Raw genomic sequence first — 15,910 nt, 5'->3', positions numbered from 1 at the left:
TATCTATTTAATAGGTTTCAAAGGCAACTTTACAAAACAACTTAATAAAGATATGACTGAAGTGAAAAATGTGCATTGTTCCATCATAAAACATGTACAACTTGTAAGCTCCACCAAATGTGGGTGTATTATGATCTGGTCATACCAAAATCTGGAGCCTCTTGGTTTTTTTAGATTTTGCCCAAATGAATAGTAGACTACACTTGTTGGATAGAAGACTGTTTTTCCTTGTCTCTTTCTTTTCACCTCTACTATATCCCATGTGCCCAATCACCACTGATTATCCCAGTTCCTTCCTTATCCCTCCTTTTGCTTTTGTCATATTTAAATTAAAATGCAGCCTACTCATACTTTATTCTAACTGTGTTAGTGCTTTTCTTCTCTTTTTTCTTTTGCTGCAATGCATTTTTCCCAGCATTTCTCTATCTTGGAGCAGCTTGCTCACGTATGAAATATTCAATGTTAATTACAGGTAATGCTCAACTTATTACCACAATTGAGACCAGAATTTCAGTTGGCAAGCAAGGTTGTTAAGTTGTCCCAGGGTGCTGCAATCATCATAAATAAAAGCTGATTGCCAAATTTTCAAATTTGACCTTGGGAAGGTTGTAATACCTCTATGTCATAAGGAAGATTTTAAGTCATTTTTTTCAATGCCACTGTAACTTCAAATGATCATTAAATGAATGGCTGTAAGTCAAGGACTATGACTATATAATGATGACAGAAAATAGAGAGAAACAAATGTATCTCTCTTTAGAGGAAGATGATGTTTGAAAAGCTTTATGCCACTTTAACTGGAACATGAGGGATTAGTTAGTTAGTAGCATAGATTCTTCTATATAAAATATAAATAAGAAAACCCCGAAAACACTGAAAATGTATTTGGCTATTTCAGTACCTCATCAAAAACTGAAGAAAATTTGAAGAGATAATTAAGAAAAAAAAACATATGGACTAGAGCTGGCACAAAAGGGATGTACCATCCTCTAAAAAGTTTCTAAGTGAAAGATGGAGCTTCTAAGAACCTAAAGAAAGACCAAACAAATAACCACTTTTGCTTATGGGGTAAGTAAAGATTTAGTCAGGAAAATGCATTATATTATTGATTTGGTTGTGTGTATATTATTACTCAACCTTTTCTGAGTCTTGTTCTCATTCTGTATAATCCTACACTTATTTCATTTCAGGTTAAGTCCAAAAAATTTTTTTATTAACTTTTTGTGATCAACACAATAATTTGGAAGCCATCTCAAGTTCATTTTTAGCAGACCAGCACCATCTTGTGGTCTGCCAGGAACATTATAAGTACTTTTGTAATCTCAAGTAAAATATGTATGTGGTTTATTAAAGGATGGGACACCAGATGAGATACTCATTGGAAGACACATGATCACAGTGGTTACTACCACATCATGAACTCAAAGCACAAAATGTGGTCAAGTTGTGAAGATGCTGACAGTGTTTAGGATAAGAGTTTTGATAACTCCAGCTGAACACCTTATGCATTTCAGCACAACGCTAAACCAGCTTTCATCACTTGAGGATCTAAAATCCTTCATGAATTTAGACTGCACTATTTCTAAAAAAAAATTATTGCAGTATCATCCTCCTAGAGCTCTATTTCAAATTCAGCTATAATGTAACTTTCAATAACAACGATAACTTAGCTTCTTAAACATGGCTTAGCTCATATTAAAATAAATGTAACCCTATCCATAATGTCAGTATTGCATTCTCTATTTGAGCTCTCTTCCTACCTGAGGCAGGGAATACATCTTCCAGATATCTAAATTCGTTACTTTTGTCAATAAAAATATTATGTAGCCTATAAACAAAAACAGTTGTGGGTTGGTTATTTATTTTTGGTCAGTTAATTTTTTGCACTGTCACTTCTTAACATAATTCTATATCTACAGGCACTCATTGACGCAATTGGGATGGAATTTCAGTTGCTAAGTAATATGGCCAGTAAGCGAATCATGTTTCTGGACAGGATTTAACTACAATTTTTACGATAGTTGTTAAGGAAATGACCATGGTCATTAAGCAAATTGTCATGGTTACTAAATGACCAACCAACCAGAAAGGTTGCAAATTGTGATCATGTGATCAAAAGGCACTGCAACAATTTTAAGTTCAAGACAGTTGTCAAGCACCTAAATTGCAATAAAATGAAAGAAGAACTTGGATTGCAATGCCATATCCATAATTTTATAGAATTTCATCTCCAGGATGCTGCTGGATATAATCTACTAATGTCAGTTTAAAGGTAGCCTCTTTTGAGCTGAATTCATACTGATTTAATCGATGTGTACATTATTCTTGACAATATGGAAGTGGTTTGCTATTGCTACTTTCTGGTTTTGTTTCTTAATTTTCTAATCTAATGTTCAGGTTTCTAGATTATCTCCCATAGAAGTACTCTACATTTTCTAATATGGCCATCCATAATTTCTATTTGCAATGGAAGATTATGTAGCACCAAGACATTGTAATAAACAAAAATAATATTGACTGGCTTGTATTTTGCTTCCATTTGATTTTATTTAAATTTAGAATACTAAACTTTTAAAAAATGAAAAATCAAATAGGAAACAGCCTAGGTAGACCTCAGAGGGCTGCCCATTGACACGAGTATTAGTGTGATACTGCTTGGATTCAAATCTATTTATACATGTTGTGTTTTTATAATTTCAGGTTTCTAAATTATTTATATAGCTGTATCTGCCAATTTCTTTATTTCCTTTTAACAAACTACTATTAAGTGTTATCCTTTCTGAAAATATAATTTCTATATTAAGACTTCTTCAATATGCACAAATTAGTCAAATGTTAATTGATTAACTAAATAGTTAATTAGACCATGGATAACCACAAATTCTAATTCTTAATAACCTTTCAAAAAGGAATTTTTATATTATTTCACACTCCATTTTGTGCAATGTTCACAATGAATAAATAAGGAACACTTGCCTTCACAGCTTTCAACAGGACTCAGACCTTCCCCTCTATTCACAGTCCAACACTTTTGTGTCTGAATGCCAAAAGAATTCATTGCCCCTGTATATATGCGGTACCAGCTGGCTAACACAACCTGTGCAGAAAATAGGATTATAATTTCAAAAGAATTGTCTACCTCAGCAATGAAAAGAAATTTTTCTATGGCTATTCATCAGTATCTGAATACTTTAAGATTCTTTTTCTTCCTTCCTAAAACTTCATTTTAAGTTTTAGTGTATTTTTTATAAAATGGTAACTGACATTATACAAGCATCCTGTTAAAAACATAATGACATATTTTCAAACTTTCAAGTTGTTTAACTAGATAGCACACTAAATATTTTGAAGACAGTAAAGAATTCTTCTGGAATTTACACAAGACTGGAATTTTACTAATAGGTATTTTTCACAGAAATATTTTCTTCTCTGTGGATTCATCATGTGAAGCTGAGATCTTAACGTTTATAATACAGATATTCTTAGACTTGTGACCAAATAAAATTGATTAAGATTTTTAAGAAAATATTTTCTGTTGCTAAGCAAGGCGATCGTTAGTAAGTCACATGTAATTTTATAATCCTTTTTGGCCATGGCTGATAAGTGAATCATGTTGTTGTTAAACAAGTCCAGCTTCTTCCATAGACTTTAGTTTTCTGAACCCACTTGGGGAGTTCACGCATGGCAATCACATGATCTTGGGACACTGCAATCATCATAAATACATGCTAGTTGCCACCTGCCCAAATTTTGATCACATGCCTGTAGGGTGTTGCCATAGTCAGAAATGTTTTTTTGTTTTCTTGCAGTGTCATCATAACTTCTAAATCACTAAACAAATAGATGTAAATTGAGGATTACCTGTATATTCACTTCCTATATAAAAATTTCAGATACTAACAAAATTACTACTTTTTAAAAACTAGATGTAATTCTGTGTTGAAATTATTATTATTTTATTACTAGTATTATTATAGTTAATCTTCAATTCAATTCAGTCTGGGACTGCTAAAAACTTAACAGTTCAATATCATTTTCTGGGTGCAGAGCATAGTGCATTGTCATTAGTTTTCGATTCAAGTTATCAAGTTCTAGCTGAATCCAATCAATTATTCCAGCTGAGTATCATATTACAGGCATTGCCCAAGTGTTAATTGCTCTTATGATATTTCCTCCACTCAGTTTTGATCTCAAGATTTTCTGGACTCGCTTATTTATTTTGTTGAAGTAGCTTCCTTGACTTGGTTGTACAGCAGGTCAGAAGCTTCCTAAGTACTTGTATCCTTCTTCTGGTAATTACTGCTTTTATCAACTCTTCATTATCAAGATCAAATCCATCCTCTTCAACAATTTTTCCTAACTTAACAGCAATTGTTGTACATTTGTCAAAGTGGTTTTTTGCAATGTCAGAATATTCAGGTATAATAAGTTCAAAATTTCCATGTATCTGGGCAGCCCTTTGGCTATTGTTCCAAGGGCTTCTATTATGATTGGTACAACCATTGATTTCTTCCTCCATAATCGCTCAACTTCAATTTGCAAATCATGATATTTTGTTATTTTTCCTAGCCCTTTCTCTTCAATTTGTGCATCTCTTGTTATTGCAGTATCAACGAACCAGACTTTTTTCTTTTCCACAATAGTTATGTCTGGTGTGTTATGGGCCAGTTTGGGTCCGGAAGTCTCATAAGATATTGACTGACCTGTTCATTTTCAAGAACTGTAAATTTAGTGTTCCCAGTAATTTTTGCTGCATTTGAACCCAAACTTCTGGCAAAGCTTCCAATGTATGATTTTGGCTACTTGATCATGACATTGTAGATAATCAGTGTGTGAGATTTTGCTGCAGACACCAATAAGGTGATCTACTGTTTCATTTTTCTCATTGCATCATCATCATCATCATTTGTTATTGTTGTTGTTGTTGTTGTAATTGTTGTTATTAAAAAGTGACTTACCTCTGGATAGAGATTAAATCTTTTCAGTGTGTTTATTACAAGAGGATATTCAGTTAGATTATCATTCATAATCATCCAAACTCCACTGTAAAATGATGGTGCTTCAACTATAATCTTGAAGTAGGAATAATAGAGACCCTAAAGTGAATATTTTTAAAAACAATATTTAAATGTTTAATATTTAAATATATAATTTGCCTCATATCTATACATTTAAATTTAAATAATTTGCTATAGCAATAAATACAATAATATCTATTGAAGTAATTTTACTTACTTCTAGATCAGAAGTGGAATAAAACAAGATTAAAACAAATATTGCAAATTTTCTGTAACATATCAACACTTGCTTAATATGTTAAACTAGATCTGGCAAAATCCAAGTTGAGGTCTATACTCAGTCACTGACATCAGCCATCAGGTATTGCTATAGAAAATATATATAGGAGCAAGCAAGTTTGGTTTAGTGGTTAAGGCAACAGGAGACTGCATACTAGTCCATTCTTAGGTATGAAAGTCAGTTGGGAGACTTGATGTTATTGTCGGTAAAATAAGAGGAAGAAGGCGTATTATATATTTTTACCAACTTATGTTATTTATAAACATAATAAACACAGGATATAAATAGGTAAGAAAAAATGCTACATAAACTATGCATAGTACCCGATTTACAACAGTTTGTTCGGTGACCATTTGAAGTTACAATGGCACTGAAAAAAATGACTTATGACCATTTTTTACACTTACAACCATTGCAGCATCCGCATGGTCACATGATCAAAATTCAGCCACTTGAAAACTGACTCATATTTATGATGGTTGCAGTGTCCCAGGGTCATATGAACAGTTTTGGTGACCTTCTGATAAGCAAAATCAATGGGGAAGCCAGGTCCACTTAACAAACTGTTACTAACTTAACAACATGGTAATTCACTTAACTATAGCAAGAAAGATCGTAAAATGGGGCTAAATTCAATTGTGTCACTTAACAATAGAAAATTTGGGCTCAATTGTGATCATAAAATGAGGACTATCTATATTTGAGATCATGCAAGAAAGGCAGGATATGAATCTAAAGAATCAATCAATATATTCCTAACTAGCTTGTACTACTATTATGAGGTTCTAAATTCTTCTTAATTTCCCAAGCAGTCCAAATCATTAACATAGAATAAATTAAAAATAACTGAATCTACATTTAGCCATTACTAATTTAAATTCCATAAATATTATTCCAAGCATAATTAAAATATATTTAAAATATATTTTATTGAAAAGATAAATATCTCTCCTAGTAGGAGTTCCCAACCACACCATACAAGTGTGGATGAGTGAGCAAAGCTTCATCTGTACACAGGCAGAATTTAAGTTGCATGTGAAACCATCCCCTATCCCCAATCAATGGGAAGATTGTCTTCCACGAAACAGTCCCTGGTGTCAGAACAGGGGTGGTATTCAGCCGGTTCGCACTGGTTCGCGCAAACCGTTGGGGAAAATTTGGCCAAGGTCACCAAACTGGTAGTGATGGCCGGCTGGTCACGCCCCCAAACCAGTCCCCTGGTCACCGCTCACCCTGCCCGCCATGTTCATTCCCATATGTGGCAATGAACAATGGTGTTCATTGTTCGTGCACACACATCCTATTGCCTTGCAAGTCCAATGGGATACGCATGGATAAAGAACATGGCGGCAACGGCAGCAGCTTCCGCGACCTCTAGTACTTTTCGGCAGTCTGCTTCCATGGAGGCTTCTTTGCCAGCCGTTTTCCAGCAGCAGCAGCTGGCTGGGGGCTGCCAAAAACTCCGGTTAGTTTGCCTACCAGACTCTGGACCAGCCATCATGAACGTAAGCAGCCCGAACAAAGAGGTGGTAGTAGGGGGGAAAAGCGGGGCTAGGGCTGGGACTGCTAAAGGAGGGGAAATGGAGGCAACTGGTGAAGGGAAGGCGGGGTAGATAGGTGGAAATCCAAAAAAATTCCTACCTTTTCTTGTGGACGTGGCTAGGTTATGTGTCTGAGTAGGCGTGAGTAAAGTCAAGTTGGCCACGCCCACTCAATCACTTGGTTCCCCCCACCTAGCCACACCCGCCAAACCAGTAGTGAAAATTTTTGAAACCCATCACTGGTCAGAAAGATTGGAGATTTCTGTCTTATAGCTATATTTTTCTTCTATCCAATTATGTATGATTCTTGAAGAATCCCTTGATAAATCCCTGCAGTTTTCTTGGCAAAGTTTTTCAGGAGTGGTTTGCTATTGCCTCCTTCCTATGGCAGAGAAAGTGACTGGTCCAGGATCACCAAACTGGCTTTGCATTTAAGGCAGTACTAGAATTCACAGGTTCCTAACTGTTAGCCTAGTGCCTTAACCACTATACCATATTTATTGAAACAATTTACTTATGTAATTTATAGGCTGTTTGACTGCCAGTGACTGTACAGGGTGAATTAATTTAGTAAAGATATAATCTAAAGAATCTGCATGTATTTAAACATTTTCCAGCATCAATAAAAGAAACTGTGACAAGTAATCTGTGAAACTGCAAACACCACATAAATATTAAAATATTAAGAACAAATAATATTCTAAATCATCTAAATGAGTACAGTATCTGATTCAAGAATACATGGTAGTTTACATTTAAAAATTTAAAAAGGACATTATTTGATATCCTTATTATAGAATTAATATGTCTAAAAGTAATAATATCACTTAAGTTATAAGTTCTAACCATTTCAGTTCGAAATGCCATTTCCCGTTCCAGAGTTGAAAGATGAGAAAAGTGACGATCATTTTCAAAGAGAGTTGTTATGTGATACCTGTTAAAAGTATACATATTTGGCAATAAATCAAAAGGAGGAGCCAGGAGTCACTTGGGTAAAGAGATTATTGGATAAAACCTAATCACAAAAATGCAGAATCCCACCATGGAATGGTAGAGTATTCTACTTTTTCCTAGTGAGTCTACTCACCTTCATTACAATCATTTGCACATATTTTTACAATTTAGGTGTACTATAATCTCTCATATCAGTGATGGATTTCATATAATTTAACAACTGGTTCTCTGCTCTAATGACCAGCTGGGTAGGTGTGGCTGTGTGGTCATGTGACTGGGTGGGTGTGGCCAACTCGACGTCTCTCACATCGAGGGGCGCTTTGCCTTGCCCGGCCTCTCATGACTGTGGGGATGCCGTAACAGTCGTAAGTGTAAAAAATGGTCATAAGTCACTTTTTTCAGTGCCACTGTAACTTTGGTCACTAAATGAACTGTTATAAGTCAAGGATTACCTATACAAAAAAGCTTCTTTGCTTGCAAAAAGCTGCCCTAATTACCAATTATTAGATTAGAAAGCCTTATTATCATGAGAAAAAACTAAAACAAATTGGAAGATCCACTTACTATCAGTGAGCAATCATATGCCTTGGGCACTCTGAAGCAACGCAAGAGACTCCTGTCCCAAAGGTGATTTTTCAAGAGGCAAATGGACTTTCTGGAAACCAAGCTGTTACCACACGCCTCCCACCGACCCGTACGCTCCCATAGAGAGGGACTTCTCAGGGTGCCGTCCGCCAAACAATGCCGGCTGGCGGCCCCCAGGGGAAGGGCCTTCTCTGTGGGGGCTCCCACACTCTGGAACGAGCTTCCCCCGGGTTTACGTCAAATACCTGACCTTCGGACATTCCGTCGCGAACTGAAGACACATCTCTTTATCCGCGCGGGGCTGGCTTAAATTGGATTTTTTAATGTGAAATTTTATTAATTTTTAAACGGGGTTTTTAGTTTACGGTAATTTTAATTTCAGGCTAATTTAAATAAGTTTTTTAAATGGTATTTTAACCTGTATATTGTATTGTTGGTTTTATCTTGCCTGTACACCGCCCTGAGTCCTTCGGGAGAAGGGCGGTATAAAAATCAAATAAATAATAATAATAATAAGAAGAAAGCCTAGTTGCCTCTTGAAAAAAGCACCTTTGGGATAACCATGACCAGGATTACTGAACAATCCCCGTAGACGAGACTCCTGTGCTCAGTGAACTGACAAAGCATCCTTTCCTACCCAGGAGAAGCAATCATTAGATCCATTCGCACCACTTAAAGGTATCAGCTAATCTCTCATTCACCTCACAAGATATCCTAAGGAAATCATCCAGATTTAAGATCCCATACCCCCAGAAAGGCAGTAAAAAAATCAAGAGTACCAAGCTTGCATCCTGCCTCTTGTAAGCACACCCCAAAAGTTCACCCCAAGCAATGGGAAAAGCTTTTTTTAAAATCAAGCCCCCTACAAACAAACTACTCCAGAGAAGCAGCTCCGGATAGTCTGGGCATACTGCCAAGAGCAATTAAGGGCTGTTACAATGTAGAAGGCTTCATCGGAGAGGCAGTTTCTGAAAATACTTAAAGATAAGCAGGATTAGGCTAGAAACAACAGAATGTTTCCTTCCTGCCTTCCTGACAGGAATCCTACCTGTAAACTTATTAGGGAACAGTCCAGCTCCCTGGGTTTCATAAAAAATAAATCATGAGAGAAAAAATGTGAATGCAATTAAAAAATAAGAAGTAAAAACAGGAAGCCTATTATATACCATATTTTTCGGAGTATAAGACAAATTCCCCCACCCCCCAAAAGAGGGTGAAAATTTTGGTGCATCTTATACATTGAATGTAGCAAAAAACGTGAGGCACAGAGGAGGCGATGGTCTGTGGCAATCCCTGCAGCCTGGAACAGCTGATTGGGGGTATTTCAGAAGGCCGATCCACCCACCAATCAGTTGTTCATGCTGAATCAGGCTGCAATAATGTGGTGAAGCTGACCTGGCTGTTCGCTATTTGCTGCAAGGATGTGTCAGATTTTGCAGCAGCAATCACATTCGGAAAGCACACACAAGTAACTGATTCAATAACTTTTCTTTATATATAATATAACACATGAAGTAAATATACAATACCAAAAGAAGGTTTTCCAACGTGGTATTAAATACAAGCAAAACACCGGGCAGAGAAGAGGAGTTTCAGTTTCAGTTTACGAGATCAGCACAGCATGCTGCTTTAGTACAGAACAATTGAGCTAAACCACGCCCAAGCTCCTTGCTGTCTTCTTGTTGCTCACACAGCAAATATTGTTTCAGTTTCCAAACAGCCGTCAACTCTCTCACACACTTAATAGGATGCTAGCCAGATGAATACCAATGGATGCTGGTAGGCAGAGGCAAAAAAAAATTTCTTATTTTCCTCCCCAAAAACTAAGGTGCATCTTATACTCCGGAGCGTCCTATACGCTGAAAAATTCAGTAAATGAATTCAAAAATACAGAGAAAAAGTAAAAACATATCAATTATGGCCTAAATTACACACAGGCTACTTGAAAGCTTACGGGACGCGGTGGCTCAGGGGCTAGGACATTGAGTTTGTCGATCAAAAGGTCGGCAGCTCAGTGGTTCGAATCCCTAGTGCTGCCGTGTAACGGGGTGAGCTCCCGTTACTTGTCCCAGCTTCTGCTAACCTAGCAGTTACGAAAGCACGTAAAAATGCAAGTAGAAAAAATAGGGATCACCTTTGGTGGGAAGGTAACAGCGTTCCGTGCGCCTTTGGTGTTGAGTCATGCTGGCCACATGACCACGGAGATGTCTTCAGACAGCGGTGGCTCTTCAGCTTTGAAACGGAGATGAGCACCGCCCCCTAGAGTCGGCAACAACTAGCACATGTGCGAGGGGAACCTTTACCTTTACCTTACTTGAAAGCTGAGTAAACCTTTGGTCACACACAGCATAGAGCCAGTAGTGACTTCCCCAGAAATTTGGTGATAATTGTTCTCTTTGTGGAGTGGCACTAGAAAGAACTGTGAACTAGCAAGCTGCAAAAGCTTTTCCCAGTGTCAGCTGAGTAAGATCTATATTTATCAGGAAAGATATTTTGCCCCCTTCCTTGTATACTGAGAGAAAGAGAAAGTTAAGTAAATATGATTGGAGAAAGAAATGGACTTCAGTCCTGTAAGTTTCTGTTGTTGTAACTTCCCCATATGACCTGATCCAAATGCTCAGTGCCTAGTTCACAATTATAACTTCATAGTGAGCTGTTATAGGAATGCCACTGGCAGCTTTTCACAAACAAAATCATTGGGAAAGATGATAGGAAAGGTTGTATATTGTCCAAGTAAGATACTCCTGCTTTTTCTTCTGAAGAGTCCACTATCTCCTACTTCTGTGGCCTCTGCAGATCAACTCATACTTTCTAGTGCTTAACCATAGCACACACATGCCCAACATGCTACTTATGTGGAACTCCCACCTATTCTTGTTTAATGACCTGCACATCCTGAGGTTGTGATGGTAGCTGGGACTGCTATCACTAAGCAATGTGGTCATGCTTTATTTATTTATTCATTTTATTTTATTTATTTATTCAAATTTATATACCGCCCTATCTCCCGAAGGACTCAGTGACCATATCACTTAGCAATAGCAATTCTAATCCCATTTGGCATCTAACCCAAGGACTGCCTGTAGGGGAAGGAATAGGCCAGTCTGAAAGAGGAGGAGTGGAAGGCACACAAGCCCCATCCATCACTACTTTATAACCTCTGCCCTACCTAATGCTAATGGATTTAACACATAAATTATAGAGATAATGCTATTATAATTACACATTGATTAAGCATTTTTGTTTATTGAATATAAACTTACCAGTGAAGGATTCCTGCAATAGCAGCTGTTAAGAAAAATAAAGCAAAACATACCTTAATAATTTTTAAATTAATTTTTAAAAATATAACCTGTATATATATAACAGTTCTAAAAGCTTGCATAGAATTTCTCTGTACAAGGCATGCTATGTTTTCTGTGGAAAGTCATTCTTATACTGTATTAATTTCAGATATATAATTTTAAAAGTTAGATTGAAACAGATAAAATAGATATATGCATTATTGCTTTCATATATTAGCTGTTTAAAAATATTACAGTGTTATAGTTAGGGTACATCTAACTTTTCATGAAGCCAATTTTATATTTTAAAAAAAGACACGAGTATCCATACAGTTTCTGTTATGGAGCAAAAAAAAAAAAAGCAGAAAGGATAGACTCAAATATATACATATAAAGTCCATGAGAATACTGCAGACATACTCTTGTAGTTTGGATATATCTTCATAATACAACTACAGAAAATTTCAAAAGTATAATTACTGGATCTATAACTAAAAAAATTAAGGTTAACACCAACAATCATCAGCCTTAAGCTATTGCCTTTAATACTAACAATTCCAAATATAAATAAAAATATATAGTTCATTAATGATATATATTTTAGATCACTTGAAAAACTGCTCATTTTGTCATTATTATTACAACCCTTAACAACAAGAATAAAGTGTCATAAAACTCATATTTTTCTGCAAGACTCAGATTCAGCTACCATGTGAACATATTATTTTAGTTTTTATAGGAAATATCCTTAACTTAAATATCCAAAGAATTTATTTGCATTATGTCTGTGGAACCAACAGGGTATCAACATCAAAATCTTAGTTTGTATCCTTATATAGGCTTATTTGGGAGTAAATTTAGTCAATAGGATTGACTTTTGCATGGACCTTGTAAGAAAATAAGAACTGTAAAATTCTCACCCATTATAAGTGTAAGCCATATTTTGCTATCTGTTCTTGCAATAAAGAATCCTGTTTCTCTCAGAGTATCTATATGAAAAGAAAATAAACATCATTAACCTACTATTAATCTATAAAATTTATAAAATGTATTTAAAAGAATTGCCTTCGCAAACAAGATTATTATATTTGAAAGCTAACTTTTTGCTTCCTTATATTGAATCTAGTTCTTTTCTCAGTAATACTAAATATCTTGAAAGTAAAATAATCTGAGCATAATGATTTGTGTCTCCATTGAGAATTATGGACTGATTTGTTTGATGACCATTAGTTTGTTTTTTTGGCTGTCCACAGTAATCTCAGGATTCCTCCAACATCAAAGTTCAAAAACTTAAATACTTTTCCTATTCTCTTATTCTCCTATTCTCTTATTCATCTTTTTTTAGTATTTTTTACTGAAAATTTTAACAGTGATAAGAATATTATTATTATTATTATTTATTATATTTGTATACTGCCCATTTCCCGAAGGATTCAGGGCGGTTCACAGCCAATAAAACAACAGAAAACATATAATACATATAAAACAGCAAAAAGAATAGACAATTAAATTCAGTTGATGCCTTAAAACCTTTAAATACAAATTTAAAACCCCATTTAAACCCCTGATTTAAAAACCCCAATATAAAACTACGTGAATACACACATTTGCTTCACCATTTTCTGTGGCTTCTTGACTTATGCATATATTTCATATGAGCACAATTAAATATTCTAGGATTCTCATTTTTCTAAATATATCAATAGAATCAAAGACCTTTCCGTAGTAATTTCTTTTTTGTATTTGCTAGTGGAAGGGGCAGAGGAAATATCTGATTTGTTGATAGAAATATTTGCCAAAAGTGAAAGTGTTTTCATTAACATTAAGGCTCTGTCTACTTTGTTATATGAAAGTGAAAGATATGTATGTAAGAACAAGTATGAGAGTACAAGGAATGTAGTGGGAATGGCTTTATTAAAGAAGTAAGCATTGTAAACAAAAGGTAAATGTAATATGTATTGAAGACAAAATGTACAAGGTGATTTACCAAAAAAATGAATTAGAATGAATGAATGACTGAAAAAGGAAACAAGAAATGTATGGCTGGATGGAATTGATGAGATGCTGAAAAAGAGAGAAAAGGCAATATATGAATCAGGGTACAAATGAGGTGGAAACAAGGATGATCTGCAAAGACAGAAAGTAATGTAAAGGTATAATGAATGGTATTGTCAAAACTACTGTTAGATATAGAAGCCCCTTGTTTTATCTTCTGTCTTTTATTCACTTCTTCCTCTTTACCTCCATCTGACAAACATGTGCCCAAAAGCGAATACTGTATAATAAGTATGCCTTCATGTAAAATAAAACTGACCAATCTCATTTTCCCTACAACAGCATTCTTCCCCCACCATCCTTTCTATTCTTGAAGTTTGATTCCAAGACCACCAAAAAGCAAAGTTTGGGGAGGGAAAGCGGGAATCCCCTACTCAAAATTATTTTCAATTTGTCAAACATTTGAAAAGTATTTTGATAAAACCTCGCCCCACCACAAGAATGGTGTTTTGTGTAACTCCCCATTGATACAGACGCCAACGGCAATTATAAACTTCAAGGGGGTCCCTGGCAGCTTGATCTTCACATCCATACAATAACTCGGAGGACTCAGAAGGAAGCGCCACTAACCCTACAGCCTACTCCCATGTGGGAAGAAGTTCCATCGAACTCAATTCCTCTCGCCTATTCCAAGAAGGCAGGCGGAGATCAGGCTGCAAAGAAGCACATTTGACTAAGCCGGAGCTCCCGCGGCAGAGTCAGTCCTTCCCTCAGTTCTTGCTTTTCCGCTCCAGACCCTACGATCCCCCCACCGCAGGTCTCTCACCGCGCAGCCAGTCTTGCCACTCGCCGAATTCGTGGGCTAAGCGGTCCCGCTTCGCTTGCTTCTGAGAGTCGCTTTTGGTCCCTTTCCTGCCTGGTCCTCCCCTCTTCATTGCGTGAGGAGCGGCCCCACCGGGAAGCTGCCTCCCCAGGGACTGTTGCAGTCCGCGGAGTAAGAAGACAGCGGCGGTTGGTTCGCTCACGGTGTCTTGGCTGGCGCTGCGATCGGGCTCCGTATCTCCGCTCTGGCCCTGATATTTCTCTTCCTGAGGAGGCAGGCGCGTAGGAGAGGGAGGAGCTCGCCTGCCGCGGCTGTTGCCCCCGTCACTGGCGAGATTGAGAGGCGGTGACTCTTTGCCGCTCCCACGCCTAGGCCGGCCCGTTCTTCTCATTGCCCCGAAGTAGGGGACAGGGCCCAAAAGGGCTAATGACAGGAAACTAAGGCAGAATAGTTTAACGATGCTGGGCTTCGGACTCAGCTGAATGGGATGGGTCGCTCCTCCCCCACCGAGAGCGCTAACAGTTGCCGTGGACGCGGGAAGGTAACGGCCGAGAGAAGGCACGTCGCGCGCCGGCAACTGTCACCAGGGGCACGCGCCTAGACCTAGCCGTGGTGATAGTGCTTCTCCCACGCATCTCTTTTGTTCCTTTTCAGCTACAATCGCGTCCCAAACTATTACTTGATTTGCAAAACGAGGAAATCGATTCTGATGCATGTATGCACGACGAAAGCTCTCTTTGCTCTATGGAGTAAAGAGCACCCCCTCCTAATTCTGGGGTAAGAGTGTTTTCCTTACAAAGATTTTCCGTCCTTTGGGGCCTCGTGGGGTCATTTAGCGTTTTCAGAACAAAATGGCTGCTTCGGCAAAACCTGTTTATAAGGCACTCGTACTAGAAAGCCTTTCTTCATAGCCTAACCTTTGCTCCCTCCCAGTTTCCTATTCCTCACCCTACCTTAGCCGCCAAACAGTGCTCTGAATATTTTAGCATGTCAGCTTCTTCCTTTTTTATTTCAAAGGAAAAATACATGAAAACGGTTGGGAAGTCAGGGAACTTGTTTGGCATCAAGGGACATAAATTTAGCAGATTGCCACTACGCAGATGCCACCTGGGGGCATCTATTTTTTAAAAAGGCATCTTGAATACAGGTAGTCCTTGACTTACAATACTTCATTTAATGATCGTTCAAACTTACAATGACACTGAAAAAAATTGATTTATGACCGTTTTTCACACTTACTACCATTGCAGCTTCCCTATGTGATCAAAATTCAGATGCTTGGCAACTAATTGATTTATAACTGTTGCAGTGTCCCAGGGTCATGTGATCCAGCTTTTTTATAATCTTCAGATAAGCAATGGGGAAGTCAGATTCACTTAACAACCATGTTACTATTTTAACAAGTAATTCACTTAACTGGCAAGAAAAGT

General features: G+C 37.1%; 1 protein-coding gene across 7 annotated transcripts in view; it reads right to left on the bottom strand.

Annotated features, from left to right (window-relative positions):
* DPY19L1 (dpy-19 like C-mannosyltransferase 1) overlaps window positions 1-14,970 on the bottom strand; it is a 142,854-nt gene extending 127,884 nt beyond the window's left edge. For 2 of the 7 annotated variants that reach the window (XR_009155115.1, XM_058183355.1), the window contains exons 1-6: window positions 14,484-14,970; window positions 12,583-12,651; window positions 11,642-11,666; window positions 7,686-7,773; window positions 4,959-5,096; window positions 2,977-3,097 (exon numbers count right to left, since the gene is read on the bottom strand). Coding sequence is in view for 6 of the 7 variants with exons in the window: in XM_058183355.1 (XP_058039338.1) it covers window positions 2,977-3,097; window positions 4,959-5,096; window positions 7,686-7,773; window positions 11,642-11,666; window positions 12,583-12,651; window positions 14,484-14,871 (829 nt within the window). In the remaining variant the exon portion in view is untranslated. The remainder of the gene's footprint in view (window positions 1-2,976; window positions 3,098-4,958; window positions 5,097-7,685; window positions 7,774-11,641; window positions 11,667-12,582; window positions 12,652-14,483) is intronic. The other 5 variants (XM_058183354.1, XM_058183353.1, XM_058183352.1 and 2 more) reach the window with 5 other exon arrangements.
* Between the last annotated feature and the right edge of the window lie 940 nt (window positions 14,971-15,910).

Source organism: Ahaetulla prasina, chromosome 4 (genome assembly GCF_028640845.1).
Source record: "Ahaetulla prasina isolate Xishuangbanna chromosome 4, ASM2864084v1, whole genome shotgun sequence".
Taxonomy (NCBI): Eukaryota; Metazoa; Chordata; class Lepidosauria; order Squamata; family Colubridae; genus Ahaetulla; species Ahaetulla prasina.
Note: the sequence above shows the minus strand (reverse complement) of the source record. Positions and strands in the feature narration are given on the sequence as shown.